Source organism: Phoenix dactylifera, chromosome 3 (assembly GCF_009389715.1).
Source record: "Phoenix dactylifera cultivar Barhee BC4 chromosome 3, palm_55x_up_171113_PBpolish2nd_filt_p, whole genome shotgun sequence".
NCBI classification, from domain to species: Eukaryota; Viridiplantae; Streptophyta; class Magnoliopsida; order Arecales; family Arecaceae; genus Phoenix; species Phoenix dactylifera.
The window spans coordinates 19,058,730-19,079,941 of record NC_052394.1 but is presented as its reverse complement, the minus strand read 5'-3'; the positions used below and the strand labels follow the sequence as shown (position 1 = coordinate 19,079,941).

The 21,212-nt window shown below is 35.5% G+C and overlaps 1 protein-coding gene and 1 long non-coding RNA gene across 2 annotated transcripts; one reads left to right on the top strand and one right to left on the bottom strand.

Moving 5' to 3' along the window:
* The first annotated feature begins 7,169 nt into the window (after positions 1-7,169).
* On the top strand, positions 7,170-17,169 carry LOC120110124 (protein PIN-LIKES 6-like). Its single transcript, XM_039124061.1, has 7 exons — positions 7,170-7,208; positions 7,407-7,507; positions 8,477-8,601; positions 9,840-9,961; positions 12,280-12,480; positions 16,147-16,221; positions 16,625-17,169. The coding sequence occupies exons 1-7, from the start codon at positions 7,170-7,172 to the stop codon at positions 16,763-16,765; spliced, it is 804 nt and encodes a 267-aa protein (XP_038979989.1). The 3' UTR covers positions 16,766-17,169.
* A 565-nt stretch (positions 17,170-17,734) lies between these two features.
* Positions 17,735-20,335, bottom strand: LOC120110299. The gene is made up of 2 exons (XR_005511177.1): positions 18,352-20,335; positions 17,735-18,314 (listed from the first exon to the last, which is right to left on the bottom strand). It is a non-coding gene; the product is annotated as an uncharacterized LOC120110299 (long non-coding RNA).
* Between the last annotated feature and the right edge of the window lie 877 nt (positions 20,336-21,212).

Genomic DNA, 21,212 nt, shown 5'->3' with positions numbered 1-21,212 from the left:
ATAACACAAGGGGCACACAGAACTCTAATTTTCCACATCATTAATTGAAGAGATACCCAATATTAGCTGCGTGTAGACTCTCCACAAAAAGCTATAAAGATAATCCAAAGGACTTATAGATGTTATAATATTATTTTCACACCATTTTGTATTTGAATTTACATTCATTCGTTAACTCCAAAAAATGTACGGGAAAAAAGAATTTACGTTCATTAGCTGAGCTATTCATGATTGTTCAAAGTGCGTCATAGAATTCTAAATGTTGGCTTGATGGCCAAATACTAATAAATACTACATGAAACAGACATATATGGAGAGGGAGAATTCAGTCAACGAAATTAGAGCTAAACTAGTTTACCATGGCTGCCATGATTGGGCTGAAGCTGTACTATTTCAATTTCCAAGCCAATTAGATATCAAGCAAACTTGAATACCACCTAACAGGGCTTAATTAAGACAAGATGTCATGTGTACCTACTCCTTAAAATCTTCCAAGGGGCCTTATCACCAAGAATATGTCTCACGTCCAAGTACTTGGGTCGGTTCATATGTTGCAGAAATATTCTTCTAGGAATTGATCAATGAAATTGGTCTACAGCAATAAATGACAGTTGCTTTTATCTGAGCACTGAAAGAGACTGAAAGAAGACTTGCCCCAGTTTTTATCAGTGGTGGCTGTCCCTAAAAGAATCCAAGTGCCCTTTTTAAGTCCATATGTTTTTATTAATAGTGTGATGAACCAACCATAGCTAGAGAAAGGAATCTGACTGTTATATAAAGATGGGCTAGAGATGGCAGTCTTCTAAGACAAACACGCTCTTGATTGTCTCCATTACCATTTCATTGAGAACTAGCTGCATTACTTCTTGCTAGAGATCAGTTTTCCATCTGAGAAAAACTTTAATATATGTTATCTCAGTTCTACGTTACTTTGTAGTTACAACCTGACAACAACATGAAACCAACCTAAAAATTAACCAGGATAGATCCTAGTATTGCCTTGACATTATATAAGAGACTAATTGGGTGGAGATGTTAACTTTTTTTTTTTTTTAACACATGACTCTCCATGGATTTTTTTTTGAAAGTAGTACATACGAAATCTCCCCACACAAACAATATACCATATCTGCTCTAACCAGTAACCTAAGTTTGATCCTTTCATCACCCGATCTCTGCCCAAATTTCTTCTATTTTAGTTCTTAGAAAAGTGAAAAAAATGCATATTAAAGACTTGTTTTGGGCATTTGTTAGTACGCATGTAAGTGTAACAACTGAGGACCTCATCCAAAATGTCTAGTCGGAAGATATTATTTGAGTTTTTTGATCCTGTATAAGTATCCAAGATCTACCTAGTGAATAACCGATGTGGGACTAAACACACGTCCGCACGGGTTCTCACATACCTTCTCCGTTCAAGCTCCGACGTCCTCGTTAGGTTAAGAGTTCAAATCTATTCAAATCTAATCACAAACACCATGATCGGCCCATGGTCAGCCCCAATGGATCCGTGCTGCAGTGTCCCCTAATCCACATAGGTTATGGGCTAGGTCCGCTTTGATACCATTTGTAATAACTCAGGACCTTATCCAAAATGGCTAGCTGGAATGTATTATTTGGATTTCTTAATCTTGTATAAGTATCTAAGATCTACCCAGCGAATAACTGACATAGGACTAAACACACGCCCGCACGAATCCTTACAATAAGTTTGATCAAACCTTGGCTTGGCAATTCAACACTCAACTATCTCCTACATATTTCATCACTCTTGCAAGTTACACCGATCCTCTCATGCCAACATGAGAACATGGAGGCACCAGTGGTCTCATACACTGGTCCTCTCATACCTCATGTCAATTGTTAAGTAAATGGTTGGCCGAGCAAGCTCACATACTTAGCTACATTTTCTGTGATTGTTTGGTCGCACCCAAGAGCAAGCGACCATCAAAAGTCTACAAAGCAAAGAGTCCAGGCAGTGACACCAGTGGCTTGATGATGCCATCATTTTTTTCGGATAAAGATGATGCCACCAAATTGACCTCTGATTACTCTAAGATCAGTAGAAAGATGAGATGGAAGAGCGATATTATTTCGAAAGCTTGAGATCAACTACATCTAGGTTATCTGCTTTATGGCTGAGAGCTACCTCCCCATACCAAAGAGCTACGTCCCTGGGCCTGATTTAAAAAGACAACAGCTATAACCATCTTGGGGGCCCCCAATCTTTTTGTCTTTTTTTTTTTTGATGGAAGGATGAAGTGAATCAAAACACAGAGTGAGAGCAAAAGGCCATGGGGAATGCACAATGAGATGACAAGAGTGGTGAGAGATGGGGAGATGAAGAGTAGGGTGCCCCCGGTCATAGCTGAAAATAAAAGAAATTATGCCCATTACTTCAGTTTTTCATTGTTCCTACACTTAAAATAGCTTGTTTAGAATTCATATTTTGTAGATATTAATCAAATTATACCATAATTGTTCCTATATCTTGAATTAGATTATGAACTAGTGAATCTTCTTGAACAAGTTTAGTATTATCAAATAAATTTTATCTTTCATTTTTCTATTGCTTCATCTTTTCTTAGAGGATAGAACTTTAAACTGTAGAAAAGCCGAGTCCTTTTTTTTTTCAATTAAGGAAGTCAAGGGTGTATATTCTCTCCTTGTTCCTTTATTTTTCTTTATTAGAAAATATTTCTTGCTTTTTTTCCATCTTTCTCTATCTCAATAAATTGGATAAAGCTTTTTGTTCTTTTGCTTGATGCTAAAAAAAGATCGGTAAAGTTTAAACCCCAAGAGAATTGCAAATTGAGCGGTGCTAGAAATTTCACACCAGAACAAAGCCGTATAGCTAACTTTCCCGCTCCAATTTTCACTATCAACTTTCTTTTCTCCCTTTATTTGTTGAAAAAGATTAGGCAAGATCGATCCCAATTCATCAAGGTTATGCAACAATTATAAAAAAATGAACATTTTAATTAAAATTAGATACGCAGTTTGCTTAAAAATTAAGTTACATCATATCAGGATAGATTAGAATCTGTCCTAATAATTACACCTCTCTACTTAGCAACCAGTGCATCCTCGAAAAATTAAATTTGAATTATTGTAATATAAATGCATCTCTCTCCATTTTCCTTACAATGAAAGCTATACCACATCCAGTACAGATTATCAACAGGAGAAGAAATTGGAAAGCTACAGCTTGTCCTTCTAACTTGTCTGTGTGAGATTTTTTTTTTTTTTTTTGTTACCTTTCATTTAAGAGAGAGCAACGCAGTGAGTGAGAGAGATAGAGAGAGATTTCTTTTTTTTTTCCTTTTTTTGGTAAATTGACGTCTCACTACACATGACCGTGAGAAGGTCCAGAGCAATCATAAAACAAAACGCGATCAAATACCTACGGCACACGATCGGACGTACCTCATGATACAAACTCGGAGTGGTGGGTTGCATAGAAGGCGACCCAGTTCGCAGCACTGTTCGCCTTTCGAAATACATGCGAGACCCGAAATAACTCGAGCTCCTCCACTATGCGCCAAATATCCCAAAGTAGAGGGTGTAGGTCCGGCTCGGCCTGCCGGCACCGAATCCAGCCGACCACTATGGCCGAGTCGCCCTCTAGGAATATACGCCGAGTGCCTAGGTGCACTCTAGCACAAACGAGATCTTCCCACGCCGCGTGCAGCTATACCACAGGAATGGATCCTCCAAATGTATGCCGATCTCCGGCCACAATCAGTTTGAAGTCCTGGTCTCTAATCACAAAACCCACGCCACCTCTACTGCCGCCATCTGATATGCTACCGTCGAAATTCATCTTAAAAAAATCGAGGGTGAGGCTGCTAGGGTACTATCGGTATCATCGCATACCTAGTTAATTGCTATACGAGCCAAAAAAACGAACCTCAAGTATCCCTGTCATTTCTAGATGACGTATCAGCTGCAGTGCTCACTAGTTCGGCTACGAGAGAGATCTCTTTGTTATCCTATCTTGCAGCCTTCGTGGGGCCTTACCCCTCTGTCACGGGCCCCACCTTAAGTCCAGCCTGACTGCTACGACAAAAACTGGCCCATTACGCTGTCCAAACGAGACCAGCTCCGGTGTACCCAACGGACAACCGAACCCAGCTTCGCCGTGACTCCGCCCTCGTTTGGATGGGAACAAACGAGAAAAGCATGAGCTCTCCGGCGGCTAATTTAGCCACCAGAGGTGTCGACTTAAATAGGATGAGAAGTTTCCTTGGTAGCTTCCCATGGTAGCGAATGAACGCAAACCATTTTTGCACCCGTCGCATTAGTTTAATTAAAGTCTTTGGACTTTTCCCTGGCGGGAGAGGCCGATGGTGCCGCGAAGGGCCTGCATGAAAAAGACCATCGACGAAAACCATGGTACGTGGTCCTATTTTTTTCCTTTTGTGGCAGAGAATGGTCTCCTTTTCCTTTTATTCTTCATAACATGGTCCTATCCTCTCAGATATCACTTTTTTTGCTTGATACTCCATCCCTAGCTTGGAATGTCATGATTCAATCATTATCACCAGCATCAACTTGGACCTAAGCATGGGCATGAGTTGGCTTGGAGTTCCGAGTTTACCACAACCATCACGAAACTAATACCTATTATTTATGCACACCGGATCAAAATTGATTAGATCTAAACATTTGTGTGCTTCCAACTTCATGTATCTAGACTAGTTTTAATATTCGATGCAATTTCTAAAATATTTTTCATAAGCTTCGACGTGGACCTAAGAATGGGCATGAGTTGGCCGAAGTTCTGAGTTTAACTGAACTATCACGAAACTAATAACTATTATTTATGCACACAAGATCAAAATTGATAAGATCTAAACATTTGTGTGATTGCAACTCCATGTATCTAGACTAGCTTTAATGTTCGATGAAATTTCTATAATATTTTTCACAAGCTTCAACTTGGACCTAGGAATGGGCATGAGTTGGCCGGAGTTCCGAGTTTAACTGAACCATCACGAAACTAATAACTATTATTTATGCACACAAGATCAAAATTGATAAGATCTAAACATTTGTGTGGTTGCAACTCCATGTATCTAGACTAGCTTTAATGTTCGATGCAATTTCTATTATATTTTTCACAAGCTTCAACTTGGACCTAGAGATGGGCATGAGTTGGCTGGAGTTTGAACTATCACGAAACTAATAACTATTATTTTTGTACACAGGAACAAAATTGATTAGATCTAAGCATTTGCGTGCTTGCAACTCCATGTATCTAGCATGTTCGGTGCAATTTCTGTTATATTTTTGATGGAATCCTTAATGATCATGCTGTGTTAGCATTTTTTTTAACTTAATTATATGTTTTTTTTTTATTGGTCATATGCTTAAATCAAGGAATAAAAGAATATTTGTAGAAAATATATATTTTTATAGATCAAAGTAGGTTGAGATGGATGAACAAGTACAAAGTTCGCTATGATAGCCTATTGGTGGTTTATCTAAGTAGGTACAAGACAAACTAGAGATATGTAAAAGTTGACCGGATTTAAATATAAAATAATGAGTTGGTGGTCCACTCTTTAGAGCTATATTTTATTCACTTATTAATATAATTTAAAAAATAAAAATAACCTAATCAAACCACACGAGTGGAATGGATTATGAAGGGGTCAAATAAAATAACATACAAATCTCACACCAAAGTTTTTTTTTTTTAATATATGAAATCCCACGCTAAAGTTAAGAGCACCCCCCCCCCTCCAAATTTGATTTTTAAAGTTTTTTCTTTCCTTGTAAAAGTAGCCGTCTAAATATTTTTTAATCTTTTTTAATAAAAGCAAGTTTTAGATAATTTACCACACATATATATATATTTAGAGAACCTATTTTTTAAAAAAGTATAAACATACTTTTTTTTTTTTTAAGTAACATCAAACATACTCCTAATATGACATTTCTCCATTGTATTTCTTATTGAGAGCTTACATATGACATAACATAGATTATCAGAATCAGCGCATTTACAATATTATAGTTTTATAAAAAGCTTTGTTTTCTCAAGAAAAGTTTCTAAACAAGCTGCAAATCATTAAAAAATGGAGTTGGTAATTTCAACCCACATTAAACTACAAAATCCCCTATGTGTCACATTTAAAACTAAATTTACGTCCTTACAAAGAAGATTCTCGATTAAATGCAGTAACACGACTATTTTAAGTAAGATTTTCAAGTTACACTTGCACAAAATGGTATGAAAATTAGGATATCATAAATAAAAAAAATCTTCCCAACTTTGAAGAGAGAGCTTCCTAAAGTCAGCGAGGCAAGCAGGCAGGCCGGAGTAAGAGAGAGATTGCATGGTCCCACGGCTCGTACTTTCAAAGAAGTGAAGAATTATGCGGGCGGCCGGTTTGTTCTCGTACGGAATGGTATCATCGTTATTCTCCCAAACGTCGGGGGCAATCCAGAACTTTTGACCGGAATGGTATCTTTCCTTTTCCACATTCTCTTTGCTTTGACATTTAAGTAATGTTTATATATGGTTGTTAGCAAATTTTGAAAGTTTTACATAGTTCCGATCTCACTTTTTGAAATTCCAGCAAAAACTGAATAATTTTTTTCTCAAAATATATTAATTGATTTCATCTACGTGCATGCATACACACAACACACAGAGACACAGCAGTTTTAATTTTAAAGAGGTCGATTTGTTATTTAAATATTATGGAATGGTACAAAACTGATTAAAAAGGAATTTAATGGGTCAAGGTGGAAAGAAAAACAGAGGGAGCAGTGGGTAAAGAAAGTTGTCTTTTTATTCATTACCTGTGGCAGCACTACTACTTACTCTATGTTTGATTGTTGAGAAAGGTAAGTAGATAAAAATGGGTGGAAATGGGTTAAGTATGCCTAGAATCTAGATGGAGAAAATTATGTCCCCTTTCGTGCATATAATTAGTAAGATGTATCCCAAGGGACTCGTTTAATTGAATGATAATGTGAATTTTAATTGTCTTTCCTTTTGCATGCTTGAAGAAAGTTATCATTATCCTTTTGGACATCTGAACTGCAAGATATTTTTGGAGGCCTTACAATAACTGCAAAGGAAATTTCTCACCTCTACATACCCATTTGGCAACATCTAACCATGGATACCTTGGTTTATTGTTTACACCAATAAGATGCATATGAGAAGTGCACAGGCACGTGTAGCAAGTCTGGTTAAAGCGTATGAGATCATTTTAGTGCTTTGATTTTCACAAATAGTGCCGAATTTATTGCAGGTGTTATTTTTCTGCTTCATAATTCATGCTGATTAGACTGTTGTTTTTGAGCAATTGGAAATAAAAAAAGGAATCATGTTAATTTGTCAATTACTTTTGATCTCTTTCCAAGTTCTCCAGTGGGGTTGTTAACAGCCTGTTTTGATATTTGTGCAGCTAGTCTTCTCTCTCCTCCTTCCTTGTCTAATATTTTCTCAACTTGGAAGAGCAATTACTCTAGAAAATTTGTTGGAGTGGTAAGAATGCTTCTTGACTTATTTTTGGTTAATATATTTAAGTTTGAAAAGCAAACTGTGATAGTATGTGATATTGTCCTTTAACATCTTTCTTGATTTGTTGGTGAAATATTAAGTTTCTTAGTAGGCCTTTTTATGGATCTTCTAATAACTGCGTGCATACACACGTGTGCTAGAGTAAGTGAGAGAGGATGATGCCAAATATCACAAATTTAGAAATATATCTCAATCTTAAGGTAGAATGGTAAGTCTTAAGCAGTCATCAGGTGGTCGGCTACATAGAGCACTGAATGCTTTATAACATTTCTAGAACCTTTTCTGCTCTTAAAATTGGTGTCATCCCAGTTTGAACTAGTGTGAAGTCATGGCGAAGGTAATTTAGGATATATAAAAGACCATTAGCAGGAATAAAAACCCATCCCTCTGTAGAAGCATGCTAGTATTTTTTTTTCCTTCTTTCCTGGGGGTGGAATTTTTGGGATGGGGAGGTTCAAGAGGGAAAGTTGATGTTAAGGAATTACTTTTGGACATAAAGCATTTGACATGACACGATGTTTCTAGGTATTTTCTTGTAAATTTTTGTTGTAACTTCTATTGGCCAAGAAATTATTTTCTAGCATTGAGGGCTTGTTCTTACTTTTCTGAGTTTCATCCCTTTCAATTTTCTGGACTTAGGTGTTTTCTCAGCCTACATAAAGTTATTTATAATCTTTATATTGATGGTGAATGCTCCTTTTTTCTGTTCCTGCCTAATGCTCTGTTTTTTTTTTCAAAAATATGCAATGCCTAACATTGTAACAGCAGGTGATTTATAGATTTTATGATATTGTCATTTCTCCTCTTTTATTTGATGTGTTTCCAGTGATGATGTTTTGGTATGATAAATTTGTAAAATAGCTTCTTTATTTTCGAATTGAAAATATAAATTATATACTAGCATGGAACTAACTAACAAAGTTGGAAATGCAGGTGGTATATTCCTGTCAATGTCATTATGGCTACAATATCAGGATCCTTAATTGGTTTTATTGTCGCATGCATTGTTCGACCCCCATATCCATATTTCAAGTTCACTATCATACATATTGGAATTGGTGAGTTACTTTCTTAGTATGAAAACAAACATTGTTATTTTGTCTCTTTCCAGAAAATTTATTTGCATGCTTAATTACTGTCCCAGCATCTCCAATGCACATTAATGACTGACTGATATTGGTCCTTTAGATATTGGTTTTATAGTTCTTTAGTTTAAATTTGAATATAGTTGTGTTGGGCATTCGCACTGCATGCGCAATTGGAAAGTTGGAGGTGGATCTTGATCTAGAGAATGGGAGGGCTAGGATGACAGTTAGAATGCACAGTTCCTGAAAGTAATTAAACAGATGAATGAAACTAACAAGGGAGAACAACTTATGCTGGCTCTGTTGCTTTCAAAAAGAAATAGATTACTAGATAAATCACATGACTCAATTGATCAGAGTGAAAATGGATGAACCAGTAGCATTTAACATATAATTTCCTCTGACAGATTTTTCTTTCTTCATGTGGTCCATATTAAGCTTTAGGGATTAGTCCTGGGGAAGCAAAGCATTTCTTAAGCAATGGTTTTTTGAATCATCACGTAATATGCTATTGAAAGCAACAGTAGGTCAAACTGTGATGGGGTGGTTTGTTGGATTTGTATTATATTGCTGAAATAAATGCATTGGGGACCTTAAACTTCTCTTTTACTAAACAACAAAACATTGGAGTGTGCTGTAAATCGAATCTGCCATTATCACTGGTTTCACAGTCATGCAAGTTTTCTAGATGGAACAAGTATATGTTGAGTTTGTTTTATGTGTTTGTGTCATTGATGTAATATTCATATGCTTTTAAAGAAAAATATTACTTTCTTAAGGGGAAAGAGTTTGTGTTCATAATTATAATTGAGATAGTCGTTTAAATTGATGCCATTGTCTGCAAGATGAAGTGTCTTCTGATGCTATCATTTTCTGCGAATCTGAACTTAAATGGGTTATTTGAGGCAAGAATTAGGATTTCATGTTTTGAACCTTCGACATGTTGCAAGCTAAGCTATTTTATACCTCAAGCTTGTGATTTCTTGTCTTGGTGATGGATCTCCCAATCTCTACCAATGCTCTGAATGCTATCTTTACGGCCATCTTTGTTTTGCCCTCAACAATAATACAGCAATAAAGAGTAGGATTTCATGCTTCACTATTTGTTACACATGAGAGTGTGATCCGAATGACTTGTGGACAATGTCCTATCAACATTCTGCTACAGTATGCATTCTTTATAGTAATGAATCGTTTCTACTTGAATACAGGGAACATCGGGAATATACCTCTTGTGCTTATTGCAGCTTTATGTCGAGATGAATCCAATCCATTTGGTGACTCTAACAAATGTAGCCAAGATGGAAACGCATATATATCATTTGGTCAGTGGGTAGGTGCTGACTCTCAAGTACAAATACAAAAATATTAATTTCTTTGCTTTCTTTACTCCAAGTACTCCTGTCAAGAAAGTTTTTTGGACCCATCTTTGCTTCTCCTTAACCTGTCTGATCTATTTTTCTGAAGAGTAGATAGTTCATGTTTTTTCTTGTCTTCTCCAGTAAATGAATGTGAGACTGACAGTTCCATTTCTTATTATCAGTAAAGCTTATTATGAATAGATGCAAAGTCAGGTTCATTTTTACTCCATGGCATTTTTCTTCATCTAATTTCCACTTTTCTGCTTCATTTTATGAATGCAAAAATGAAATTTATTTTGAACAATTTTTCCCATCTTCTGTAGAGTCAATTAATGCATGCATACCTGTCAAAACAAAGTGTAATGAAGCAGATTTGATAGTTTTTCAAATCATGGAGCAAAATGTTTTTTTGTATTTAGCTTAACTCTTTTCCATGTTTATTGGATGCATTAACAGCAGACAAGGTAGAATATAAAGTGGAAGTCCATGACATGAAAGATTAAAAAAAAATACTATTATTCATCTATGGCATTACAATACCTTTGTATGTGAAGATCTAGTATAACAAAATAAACGCTGTGTCTAAAATCACATATGATAAATTCATGAAGAACCAACTTAGCCCCATATATTCATCATATTTACTATAAAATATACCAATGACTCATATATGGATGCGACTTGACAATAATTAGATAACTGGATGCTATATGTGCATATGCTACTTTTGTACTATAATTAACTTTCCATTGGTTGATATTTCATAATTATATAAATTATAATTCTAAAATTTTAGTCAAATACTGAAGATGTTTTCATGATTATTAGTTAAATATCTTCCATCTTCCATCTTTCCTTTCCTTTCTTTCTTTCTTTTTACTTTTAGGAAAGAGAAGATGATTTATATGTATGAAATTAGGTTCAGAAGGTATCCGAACTATAGTTCATTATTGGTTCTTTCTCATGTGTCAACGATAAAAGAGAAGCCAGTACTTTTGGTTCTAGAGTTGATTGCAATTCAGCTTGAGATCAAAGGATTTCTAACAACATCTACCGCAGAATAATAAACAAGACTATACATGGAAACTACTACATATGTAAATATGATGTGTTTTTAAGGCAAAGAAGTTGTAGATATTATGTATGTTCTACCGATTCTGCATAAATTGGTGTCTCACTGTGTTTACAATGCACAAAAGAGGATATACTTCAATGCAAACATAATTACTAGAAGAAACCTTTTGTAATATCTCATGATAACTCATAATTAGTAGGGTCCACTACTGTGCTTTGGCTGTACACCAAAGATGATATTCAATGAAAATACTTGACAGACTAAGCTGGCCCAGTTTGTTCAGAACTTTTAGTTCTATCACCTGTATTTCAGTTGGGTTTCCAAATAAATATCATTAATATTTTCAAAACATGCTCCTCATTTGAATTAAACCTTGATCTCCTATCAAAATCTAAACTGCTCCTGCATCAAAATGTTATGCACTGCCTTTTATCAAACCTCCTTTTGTAATTCAGAGAAGGTCATCAATTTTACTTTCTAAGGCTTATGATCTGGAATGAGTTGTATAATGGTTGGCTAGTGTAATTCGCTCTGTTGAGGCCTTATTGCACCAACTTTTGCTTTTGAATCTCTATAGATTAGCTGTTATGCATTTTTCATAATAGAACTTTACTATGTGAATTTCATATGCATGTTTTGTTCCCAGTGCAATATAATAATGAAGTTTGATGCTTGCTTTTAGTGGTCCATTTCAAATATGTATTTTGAGAGCGAAAAGAAAAATGATCGAGTATCGTTGATTCTCTCTCGCATCTCAAGAGTTTTAGATTTCTTGTGAAGAATGTTCTCATGGAGAACTTGAATTATATTTGTCTTGAATGATTTGTAGGAGGTCAATAATCGTTCTTATCACCATATGTACACCTCAGGCATTGAAATAATGAATATTTTTGGTATGCTGCTGATTTGTGAATATAAGCTTGTACTGGCCGAGAAAAACATCATTTGCATTAATTCATGTGCTACTCTGCCATTTTCCTGGATAAAAATGAAGGTGCATTTATTCTTTTGATCATATATCCATCATAATGACATTTGTTGTTATTAATATTACTACCATCATTCAGAGGAAGGGTAAACTCCACCTGGTTCATTGAGATAATGATCAAAAATCACCAAGATATCAGGACCTGCAAGCATAATGCAGTTTACCATTTTGCCTTGTATTCATTTACAAAATAGATATTTTTTAATTTGAAGTTGGTGATATGGCAGGTTGGCGCAGTTGTTCTGTACACTTACGTGTTTCAGATGCTTGCTCCACCCCCTGGAGAAACCTTTGATAGCCTTGAAGAGGAGAAGCTCCCAATTGCGGCTCCTGTTATTGCTATTAATAATGCTGTACCTGAGCAAGTGCCGTTGCTAACTCAACAAAAGCCTGAGGCAATAATCTTAGAATCTTCAAAAAGAGGAAAAGTAAGAACATTTTGTGTTTCTTGTAGCTTCACAAATGAATGACCCAAAATCTTATACGTGCATGGGCACATGCTTATTTTATTTATGGTTTTTTTTATTTTTAATTCTAAGTACTGTATCTTTTTGAGCAAGCTAGTCTTAAAAGAAACCCCATTTGAAAACATATCAAAGGAATATCATCCCTTAGTTGAACTAGGGAATTCAAACTTGTGCCTCTTAAGAGGTGGTTTATCATAGGGTTTTAGGTTCTTGATATTGTCATCGTAGTGATTGATCTCTAAACAAAAAGTTTATATCCCCCTTAGATTACATGACAAATATTCTATCCATTCGACAACATGGCATAATTTGTGATGAAATATTGACCATGTGACATGGCTCTTAGTAAGGATGGATGAGTAGATCTGGACCATTTTATACGTAAATCCCAAATTAGATTTCAGACACAATGATTCCATTTATTTGTAATGAGCTCAAATCACAGCATATGCATAATAAGCTATTTGCATACTTTAGGTCAAGATCAATTAGCTAAATTAGGTTGGTTAGGTAATTAGGTTGGTTACCTAGTCAAACCTCATAAGTCTTGACAATTTGACATGAGTTCTAGAATGAATTTTTATTTATTTATGGTCATTTGGTTGATTCTAAACTTAAAGGTACCTGCTGATTAAACCCTGGTAAATAAAAACCCACATAAGGTCAAATGACTCAAATTGCAAGATATAATTTCATGGAAATTAAAGAGAAAGCTAAACTATGCATATTATAGCTGGACTTGTGAAGTCCAATTTTACTATTTTTAAATATTAATCCAGACAAGTCCATAAAGAAATCCTTTCCAATCCAACAAGAGAAAAGAATTACTTGTAATTCTAAATAAGAAGCTTTGCAAGCTAACAAGGAGCCGCATTCTTTTGTTAGCGGTCCAACGAGCCTCCATCTCTTCCTGCTCGTTCAACCTTACCATGGGTACCATCTCCAAAGCATTTGATGCTTCATTAAGAGGGATGCTATAAAGTACTCCTGCATGACCCTGGAATGGGGCCTGAAATCATGTTGCCTAATTCTTTAAACATCACTGGTGGTCCCAGCGATGGTGCAACTACTCCATCATGTTGGGCAGCTCATCAAGAAAGATGTATGGCTAAAGCATAATATTCATTGCCACAAGCTCATCAGGCACAAGGTTGCCTTGACAATAGTATCATTCAGGTTAGGAGAGTCTCTTATTGGTGGTCCCAGAGATCACTCTTTCCATCCAGTGATCGGGAGTAGAATTCCCCACTTGTGAAAACACAATAAATCAGGGACCCATTGCCAAAGGTGACTTAGGTGTGAGTTATGCTAGGACGAAGCTGGCATTAGCATTCACTATGGAATCATGGGAAGGTAGGCTAGGGTGGACAAGGGCAATTCTGACTTCTGATTGTGTATTGAAATTTCTATGCTGGTTAGATCTACCATTTTCCTTTCCTATGTGAAGCAATCCCATTTGCTTGTGCATGGCATCATATCTATGTCATGATAATGTTGTAGAGTAGGTTCTGAGTTGATGGCAGATTCCAACCTCTAACTGAATATATCTCTGGAATAGCATTATCCAAGGATATGAAGAAGATGGGTTAGTAGCTTTAGTGGGGCCAATGTGGTTTTTGACTTTGTGATTATAGTCACCTTTGTTGAAAGCACTCACAATTGTCCCCTTTCATGGGTTTGTTGAAGATTTCACCAACTTGTGCATGGAAATGCATTGGTATTTTGTATGAAGATATGATACTGTTTACAAATATTAGGACCATTATCTAACTGTTTCTTAAAAAAATCATCTAACTGAAAAAACTTTTCGAAAAGAAATTGCTTATCATGACGTTAGCTTTCAATATAGTGAATCCAATATGGAGCCACCCTACTCCAGAGTTCTTGTTCTGCTATTTTACATTAGATTCATGATTAGAATGATATCATAGATGATGGTTTTTATGCAATTTTTTGAAAGAGACTTTCTATAATTATCCATAGTTCACAACTTTGTGCATTTGTTTTGTGAATTTGCGTTTTGAATAGAGTGATCTGTTTGGGCTGACAACATGAAATTGTGTTTAGAGTTAGACCAATGTAATTTTTTCTTGGATATCATTTCTAAAAGTTCTCTCCTTTAGAACTAACTTGTCAGTATCTTTATTAGAGTATCAAGCAGATTGAGGTTCAAACTTCAATGTTAGATTCCATTCATTCTAATTTTTTAGCTTTCTGTAGGATAGCGTTTCTTGGTTAACCCTATTCAAGTGAAATGGTCAATTGTTAGATTACAGAGCATTCACTTCACCAAGGGAAATAAATATTAGAGAGAGTTTATGATGTGAATATATCTATATATTTATGATATCATACAAAGAAGTTTATTAACATAAATGTATGTTGTAACTTGCATGCTGACTACTAACTGTCACACTTGTAAGGATATTTTCTTGCACCTGATATTATCTTGCTATATTTGGACATTCTGCTGTAACTATCTCATTCAGGGGGAAGGGGGATTTTGTCCTAGCAAACTAAATTAAGTGTTCAAAACAAGTAATTTTCAGTTATACGTGTCCCCTTGCAGATTAGATATGGTCAGTTTTGACCAAAACAGTAGGTTACAGGTTTGTCTGGTTTCAGAGCAACCAGTCAAAATAGACCCAAGTCATTAACTCTATTAAACAACATATTTCAACTGCTATAGTTTACAATATTTTCAATCTAAATGCTTTTTGGACATGCTTTGCAGCAGCAATTTAAAGCTTACATCATCCAACCCTGTCATACTGGAAAATAAAGATAAAGTGCTTTTGTTGTCCAATGACAATATAAATAGCTGCAGCTCCAAACTTTGCAACTTGAATTTTGGGCTACAATTTTGGGTTACAATTCGGGATTTATATTTTAATAACCTAGGCATAGATAAGAAATTTCTTCTTTTAGCAACCGCAAACAATAAGGTGTTAAAACAGCCAAATAGTTGTTATGGCTGACAAAAGCGCAATCACATGTACAGAGTGTCAATAGTAATCTGCTAAAATTGAAAATTGATTAATTTAACATGATCCATCTAGATAGCACATGGTTCCTAAATTGTATGTATTTTTTAGCATTTAGGATTGCATACATGCTAATCGGCAGGAAAGTTGCCCCTGAAAAATTGTTGGTACATTGTTTCTAAAGCCCTATTTGGACACTGGAGCATCGTATCCAGCAATAAGAGATGCTTATATCCAAACATTTAGGAGTTTGATGAGAACAAACCAAAAGAAAAAGGAGTGCTTAACCAAAACAGATTTGATTCAGAGTAGTCTGAATAAGAAATAACACTTTTTAAAAGGAGTGCAGTATCCTAGTTTTCTAGGGATTACTGGATCGATTACTTCCCGGACTGCTGGAGATTTTTCTCCTCCTACGCTGTCCCTCCCATCACTCTCAGCTATCTTTGTTTTATTAAACACCATCTGTTCATTTTCTGAGAAGTTTGTAATGAAATAGTTGCAAATCTGGCTATTCTTTCAAGAAACATTTTTTATTTGACAGATTTATCTCCTGATGATTGCAATTACTACAATCCTTTTTTCTACTTGATTTGTGTTTTTTCTTTTTTGGGTGATTTAACAACTGAAACCCCTGATGCAGATAATCAGCCGGCTGCACCATCTTGTTGAAAAATTGAAGCTAAAACAGATTTTTCAGCCTCCTATAACTGCTTCTGTAAGTAATCCGTTCAAATATAAATTATGGTAGATATTTTCAGTATCTGTACGGTCAAATCTCCACTTTATTCAACAATCCTTTAATACTTTGGATGAAATTCCAGTCATACTCTACTATTCTTAAATAAAGCCTTCTCGACTTAGAGTTCTATTCCACAGAGAAGTAGCTGTTGACAAGAACTGGAAAAGGCTTTAAATGATATCATACAGGGATTGGGACAATCTGCAGTTTTCCTCATTTCTTATGGTTGATTTGTTTTCTTAAAAGAAAAAATCTGATTCTTGTGAAGCTTGTCATTTACTATTAAAATTCGTTATGCTTAAGGATTTGCTTTTTTTGAGTTTGACTGATATAACTTCTGTTTTATCATTATTAATTTGTACAATTGATCTTGCAACAGATCCTGGCAATTGTTATTGGAACTGTACCTTTCCTAAAGAAATTGATCCTTACAGACGATGCTCCATTTTTCTTTTTCACTGACAGCTGTCTCATTCTCGGGTATGATGTCCTCTTGTTCATTTTTATCATAACACTTTAGCTGTTTATGTAGTATAAATAATATTTCTTATCTAATGGAAATAGAGTTTGCAGTCTTGACGGTGGCTAGCAGACGTGATTGATCTAAGTTACAAAATTAAAACTTTTCTTTTCTCCTTCACAAGCCTGCTGAAAAGTAATCCACCAGATAAATACTTGTCTATCACGAGATTAGAAAATATAGTTGACTGTCAATGAGGTAGGGCCATATTAGTTGATTAGCAAATCCGGCCACCCCCGGCGACTGGCGGCGGCGAACACGCCGACGGCTAGAGCAAGCCGTTTTGGACCCAAATCTGGCGATCAGCCGGCTCCAACCCACCACACGTCATGGCCAAGCAGTGAAAGAAGAGGAGAGAAAGGCTAAGGATTCTCACCTCCGCCCCAACGTACAGCGCCTCTCTCCTTCTCCGGCAGCAAAGGAAGAAGAATGCCACCCGTGCCATGGCTTCTCTCTCTCTCTCTCTCTCTCTCTCTCTCTCTCTCTCTGTGGTAACACTAAGAAGAATCCTCCCCCCTTTCTTCCTTGGGGTGCGGCGGCTCTCTCCCTCGGTGGACTCAAAGGAGAAGGAGAAGGAGAAGGAGCCCTAAAACAGGGGCTCCTTCTTCTTCGGGATGGATCCCTCCATCCCGTTGCCTCACGTGCACCGCACGTGAGGCCAAAACTTGGGACTGGGCCGGTCAAGTGGACCGGGCCCAGTTCCAGGGTCTCACATTCTTCCCCCCTTAAAATAATTTCGTCCTCGAAATTAATTCACTTAAGGCTTCAAATTTTGAAAGTATAGAAACATCATATCATTCCCGAGCTCCTAAACAATCCCCATCTCGAAATGCAGGCTCACAAGATTTTGGCAAAATTATGGCATCTTAAAACTTAATCCTTTCCATCTATGATTCATAGCAAGTTCTTTTGATCTCTTTCAAAATAAGACTAACCTTCCAGCCTTGGATTAACATGTCATAATTCTTCTTTTTTTTTTCAAGAAATTAATTGCTCCTGATTAATTCTACATAGAAATTTAATCGGTTAAATGTAAGTAGGAGAAAGCTTTAGTATCAAATGCTCCTCATTTTTTTTTCCATGATATAATGATCAACCTTTGTGTTATAAAACCTCAAGCCCTTTCAAATAGCCAGATTAACAATGTTAGAATTAGGAATAGGAGATCCATGTTAAAACTTTCCAGATCTAAGTCTAACCAAGTAACCATCAATCCATGAATACTAAATTTAAGATGCTCAAGATTCTCCCAAGAATTGTCAACAATAGAAAACCCCACTGATGAAAATTACATAGCTACCTTCAGATTATTCATAGAACCAACAACATTCTTCTCTACTAGAAGACTAACCTCAGTCTTCCAATAGTTCTACTTATCAATATAATTTAATCTTATCATAAGAATAAGGTCCAATACCTCCAGATTTGGTTCTTTTATAGATGATGTAAATCAAACTTCTCTCTCTCATAAATAAAAATCAACGTCTTAATTTTGAATAAGAACATCAAGTTTCTTTGTCAAAATATCAACTACTCTTGATTAATCGATCTATCACAAGATTAGATCATAAATAACTCTAATCCACCCCTAGTGGAATATTCATCAAAGTCACTTGACAACCTCAAGTTCTTTCAAATAGAGGGTTGATATTAATTGAAGAAGTACAAGCTTCAGATTTAGGAGGAAATAGGTCTACACCAAAATATTCCAGATCCAAAATCAAAATCGATGATCTATTAATTCTAGTCTCAAGATGTTAATCATTTCCTTAGCATGACATAAAATTAGAGAACCTAAGATAGTGCAGCGACATCCAAAAATTCAAAATCAAATCAAGTCTTTTGTTATTAAAACTTGCCGAATTAAAGGAATAATACTTCTGACCAACTTAGAAAAATAGTTCAGACCACTACGCTTTCGTTGCGCACTCTGATTCAAACTACCAAAATTTTTTGGATTCACTAATAATTTTTGATCAAAATACTATTTTGTATTATGAACTAAAGAGATCCAAAATTTCAATTTCCACGTAAAGCCTAAAAAGAAATCTTTGATTCTCGTCCCCTACTTTACCTCAAGCCATCCGTCTAGATTCACCCTCGGGTCAAAATTGATTGAATCTTAATTCTCTTATCAGTTCAACTAGAGGATTCTAAGTCAAACTCCACGTAAAATCAACCAGAAGAATTCTCTCAATGCTCGTCCAAATTAGAAGGCGTTAAATCAATACAAATGAGTAAAACAAACTCAACCATCTCTCTCCTAATGTTTTCTTCATCGAGATCTTTAGCATTTATCAAAAATCCTTCATCATAACCATGTAAGCCTCTAAAATACAAATTCTTTATGCAAATCTAGATTTTTATCAGCAACCGCAACAATATTGACAAAAGACCCTAGATCGGCTTAAATCCAAACTTTGAATTGAAGTTTTATATACATCACATAGTCTCTGATAGACATGAACAAGATCTATTATTTGGATCCAAAGACGATAATTTAAATTAATAATAATCCACCGAGATGAATACTTTACAATCTCCAATAAAATTATTTCTTCAAGATTGATAATTATTTCTTAATTCTGTCAAAAGCATAAGCTACAAATTAAGAGAAAAGAAATCTAGGCTAAAACATTCCAAATCCAGGATCAGCTAATGCAAGAACCATTAATCCTAGACTTGGAATGCCAGATTTCTCTCTCTCTCTCTTTTTTACAACAGATAGAAGAACCTATTAATAACATGATAATATCCAGTCAAAATCAAAAATACTATTCTTTTCTTTGACAACGAAATTCTCCTTAACAAGGAAACCCATCAGAAAATATTTTCCAATCATAGAGTTAATATCGTTGATCATCTTAAAATAATTTAAACAACCAGTATTCTCATAATTTACTAAATTACTTCCAATCATAATCCCAATCTATATTGTAATTTTAAATTAATTCTAGAATTTTATCCCAAATATATTCTCCATCTACACAGGAGTTTCATACATGATCCACATACAGTTTTCAATCCTCGAAGAATATTTTAATCAAGCACTGTAAAAAGGTTTCATAGCCCAAATCTTAAACAACTTTATATAAATGGATCTTAATTTGCCTCTAAAAAAATTATCTTCTAAATTAAGCAAAATCATAGTATACCTCCATATCAATTTTTTGAGTTTACAAGTTCACTTAAATAATAAATAATCACAATGCATGATAATATTCCATGGCCAATCCTTTTGTACTTAATTTAGATCCAAATCTAACTAATTATAACTTGATTCATAGATTGCCCAATCTTCCATAATGTATCAAACCTCATAAGTAAATTCAATCATAATTTCCTAGTAACCTTCTCATACATAATCTATCACAAGGCTTAATAGAAAATCTTGAAAGTAGCTTACAATGCAATTGACATGGATTCACGTCCAATGCCCTTAATGTTTACCCACCTACACTCATCTTATGTCAGATTCTTCGTCTTAGATTTTATCCACTTATGCTCTGATACCATAAAAGTTGTCACGCCCCCGACGCGAGATTGCGAACCGGGGGTCGCGCCAACCGCCACACACCCGTAGGAAACTCTCCCCACGAGCATGCAAGGCATCTTCACCAAACATCTCAATTTTATAAATCTAAATTAATTTAACTGAATAAATGCAATCTTATTCCATTGACTGATTCAAGTCATAAGGTCTCACAGTTCTAAATACGCAGCGGAACAATAATTGACCAACATGCAAAAACCTAATTCTTAAAATGACAAAACCTTGCAAAGTCCAATAATCATGATAAATGTCCATAATAATCAATTCAACTTAAATAACCCTAATCTAAGATAATTTGGGCCACAATTCTTCTAGTCGCTCTCCCATTTTGAATCCCCAATAGTCTAGTTCTCGGAATCTGTAAAACAACAAGAGATGGTATAATGAGCTAAACAGCCCAGTAAGTAATGAACACTCTAACTAGATAAATCAAGCAGTAATATGTGAAAAATAAATATAAATGCAGTTCCAAAGTACAAGTCAAATATGTCTTAAATTCATAAGATTCTTTTGAAGGTTTCGAAATTCTTTCACATATTCAATTCATCTTATCGATCCTGGACTATGACCACATGTTCCCTGTGGCAGGGTCATCAACACCGACTAATCTTCTTGCGGTGAGTCCTTCAGGACAGTCAATTGCCAACGTATCTGCCCCCATTGGCAGGGTCCTCAACATAGCCAGGTCGAAGTTCAGTTTGTTCTCTATAAGTCTATTTCATATTTCAGTTATATAAAAACAACATACAGTGTCAAAACCAAATGTCGTTCATATCTTAATTTCTTTTAATTTATCAGATTCAACTCAACAGCCAGGAACTATGACCACATGTTCCCTGTGGCAGGGTCATATCACCGACTATTCTTCTTGCGGTACCAATGTATTAGCCCCCA

What these genes read in the sequence shown, in the direction of transcription:
- LOC120110124 (XM_039124061.1), top strand. Translation starts at nt 7,170, where the DNA reads ATGCATATGAGAAGTGCACAGGCACGTGTAGCAAGTCTG. An exon ending in TATCATACATATTGGAATTG is followed by an intron (nt 8,602 to 9,839) that starts GTGAGTTACTTT and finishes ACTTGAATACAG; the next exon opens with GGAACATCGGGAATATACCT. An exon ending in AGCCTCCTATAACTGCTTCT is followed by an intron (nt 16,222 to 16,624) that starts GTAAGTAATCCG and finishes ATCTTGCAACAG; the next exon opens with ATCCTGGCAATTGTTATTGG.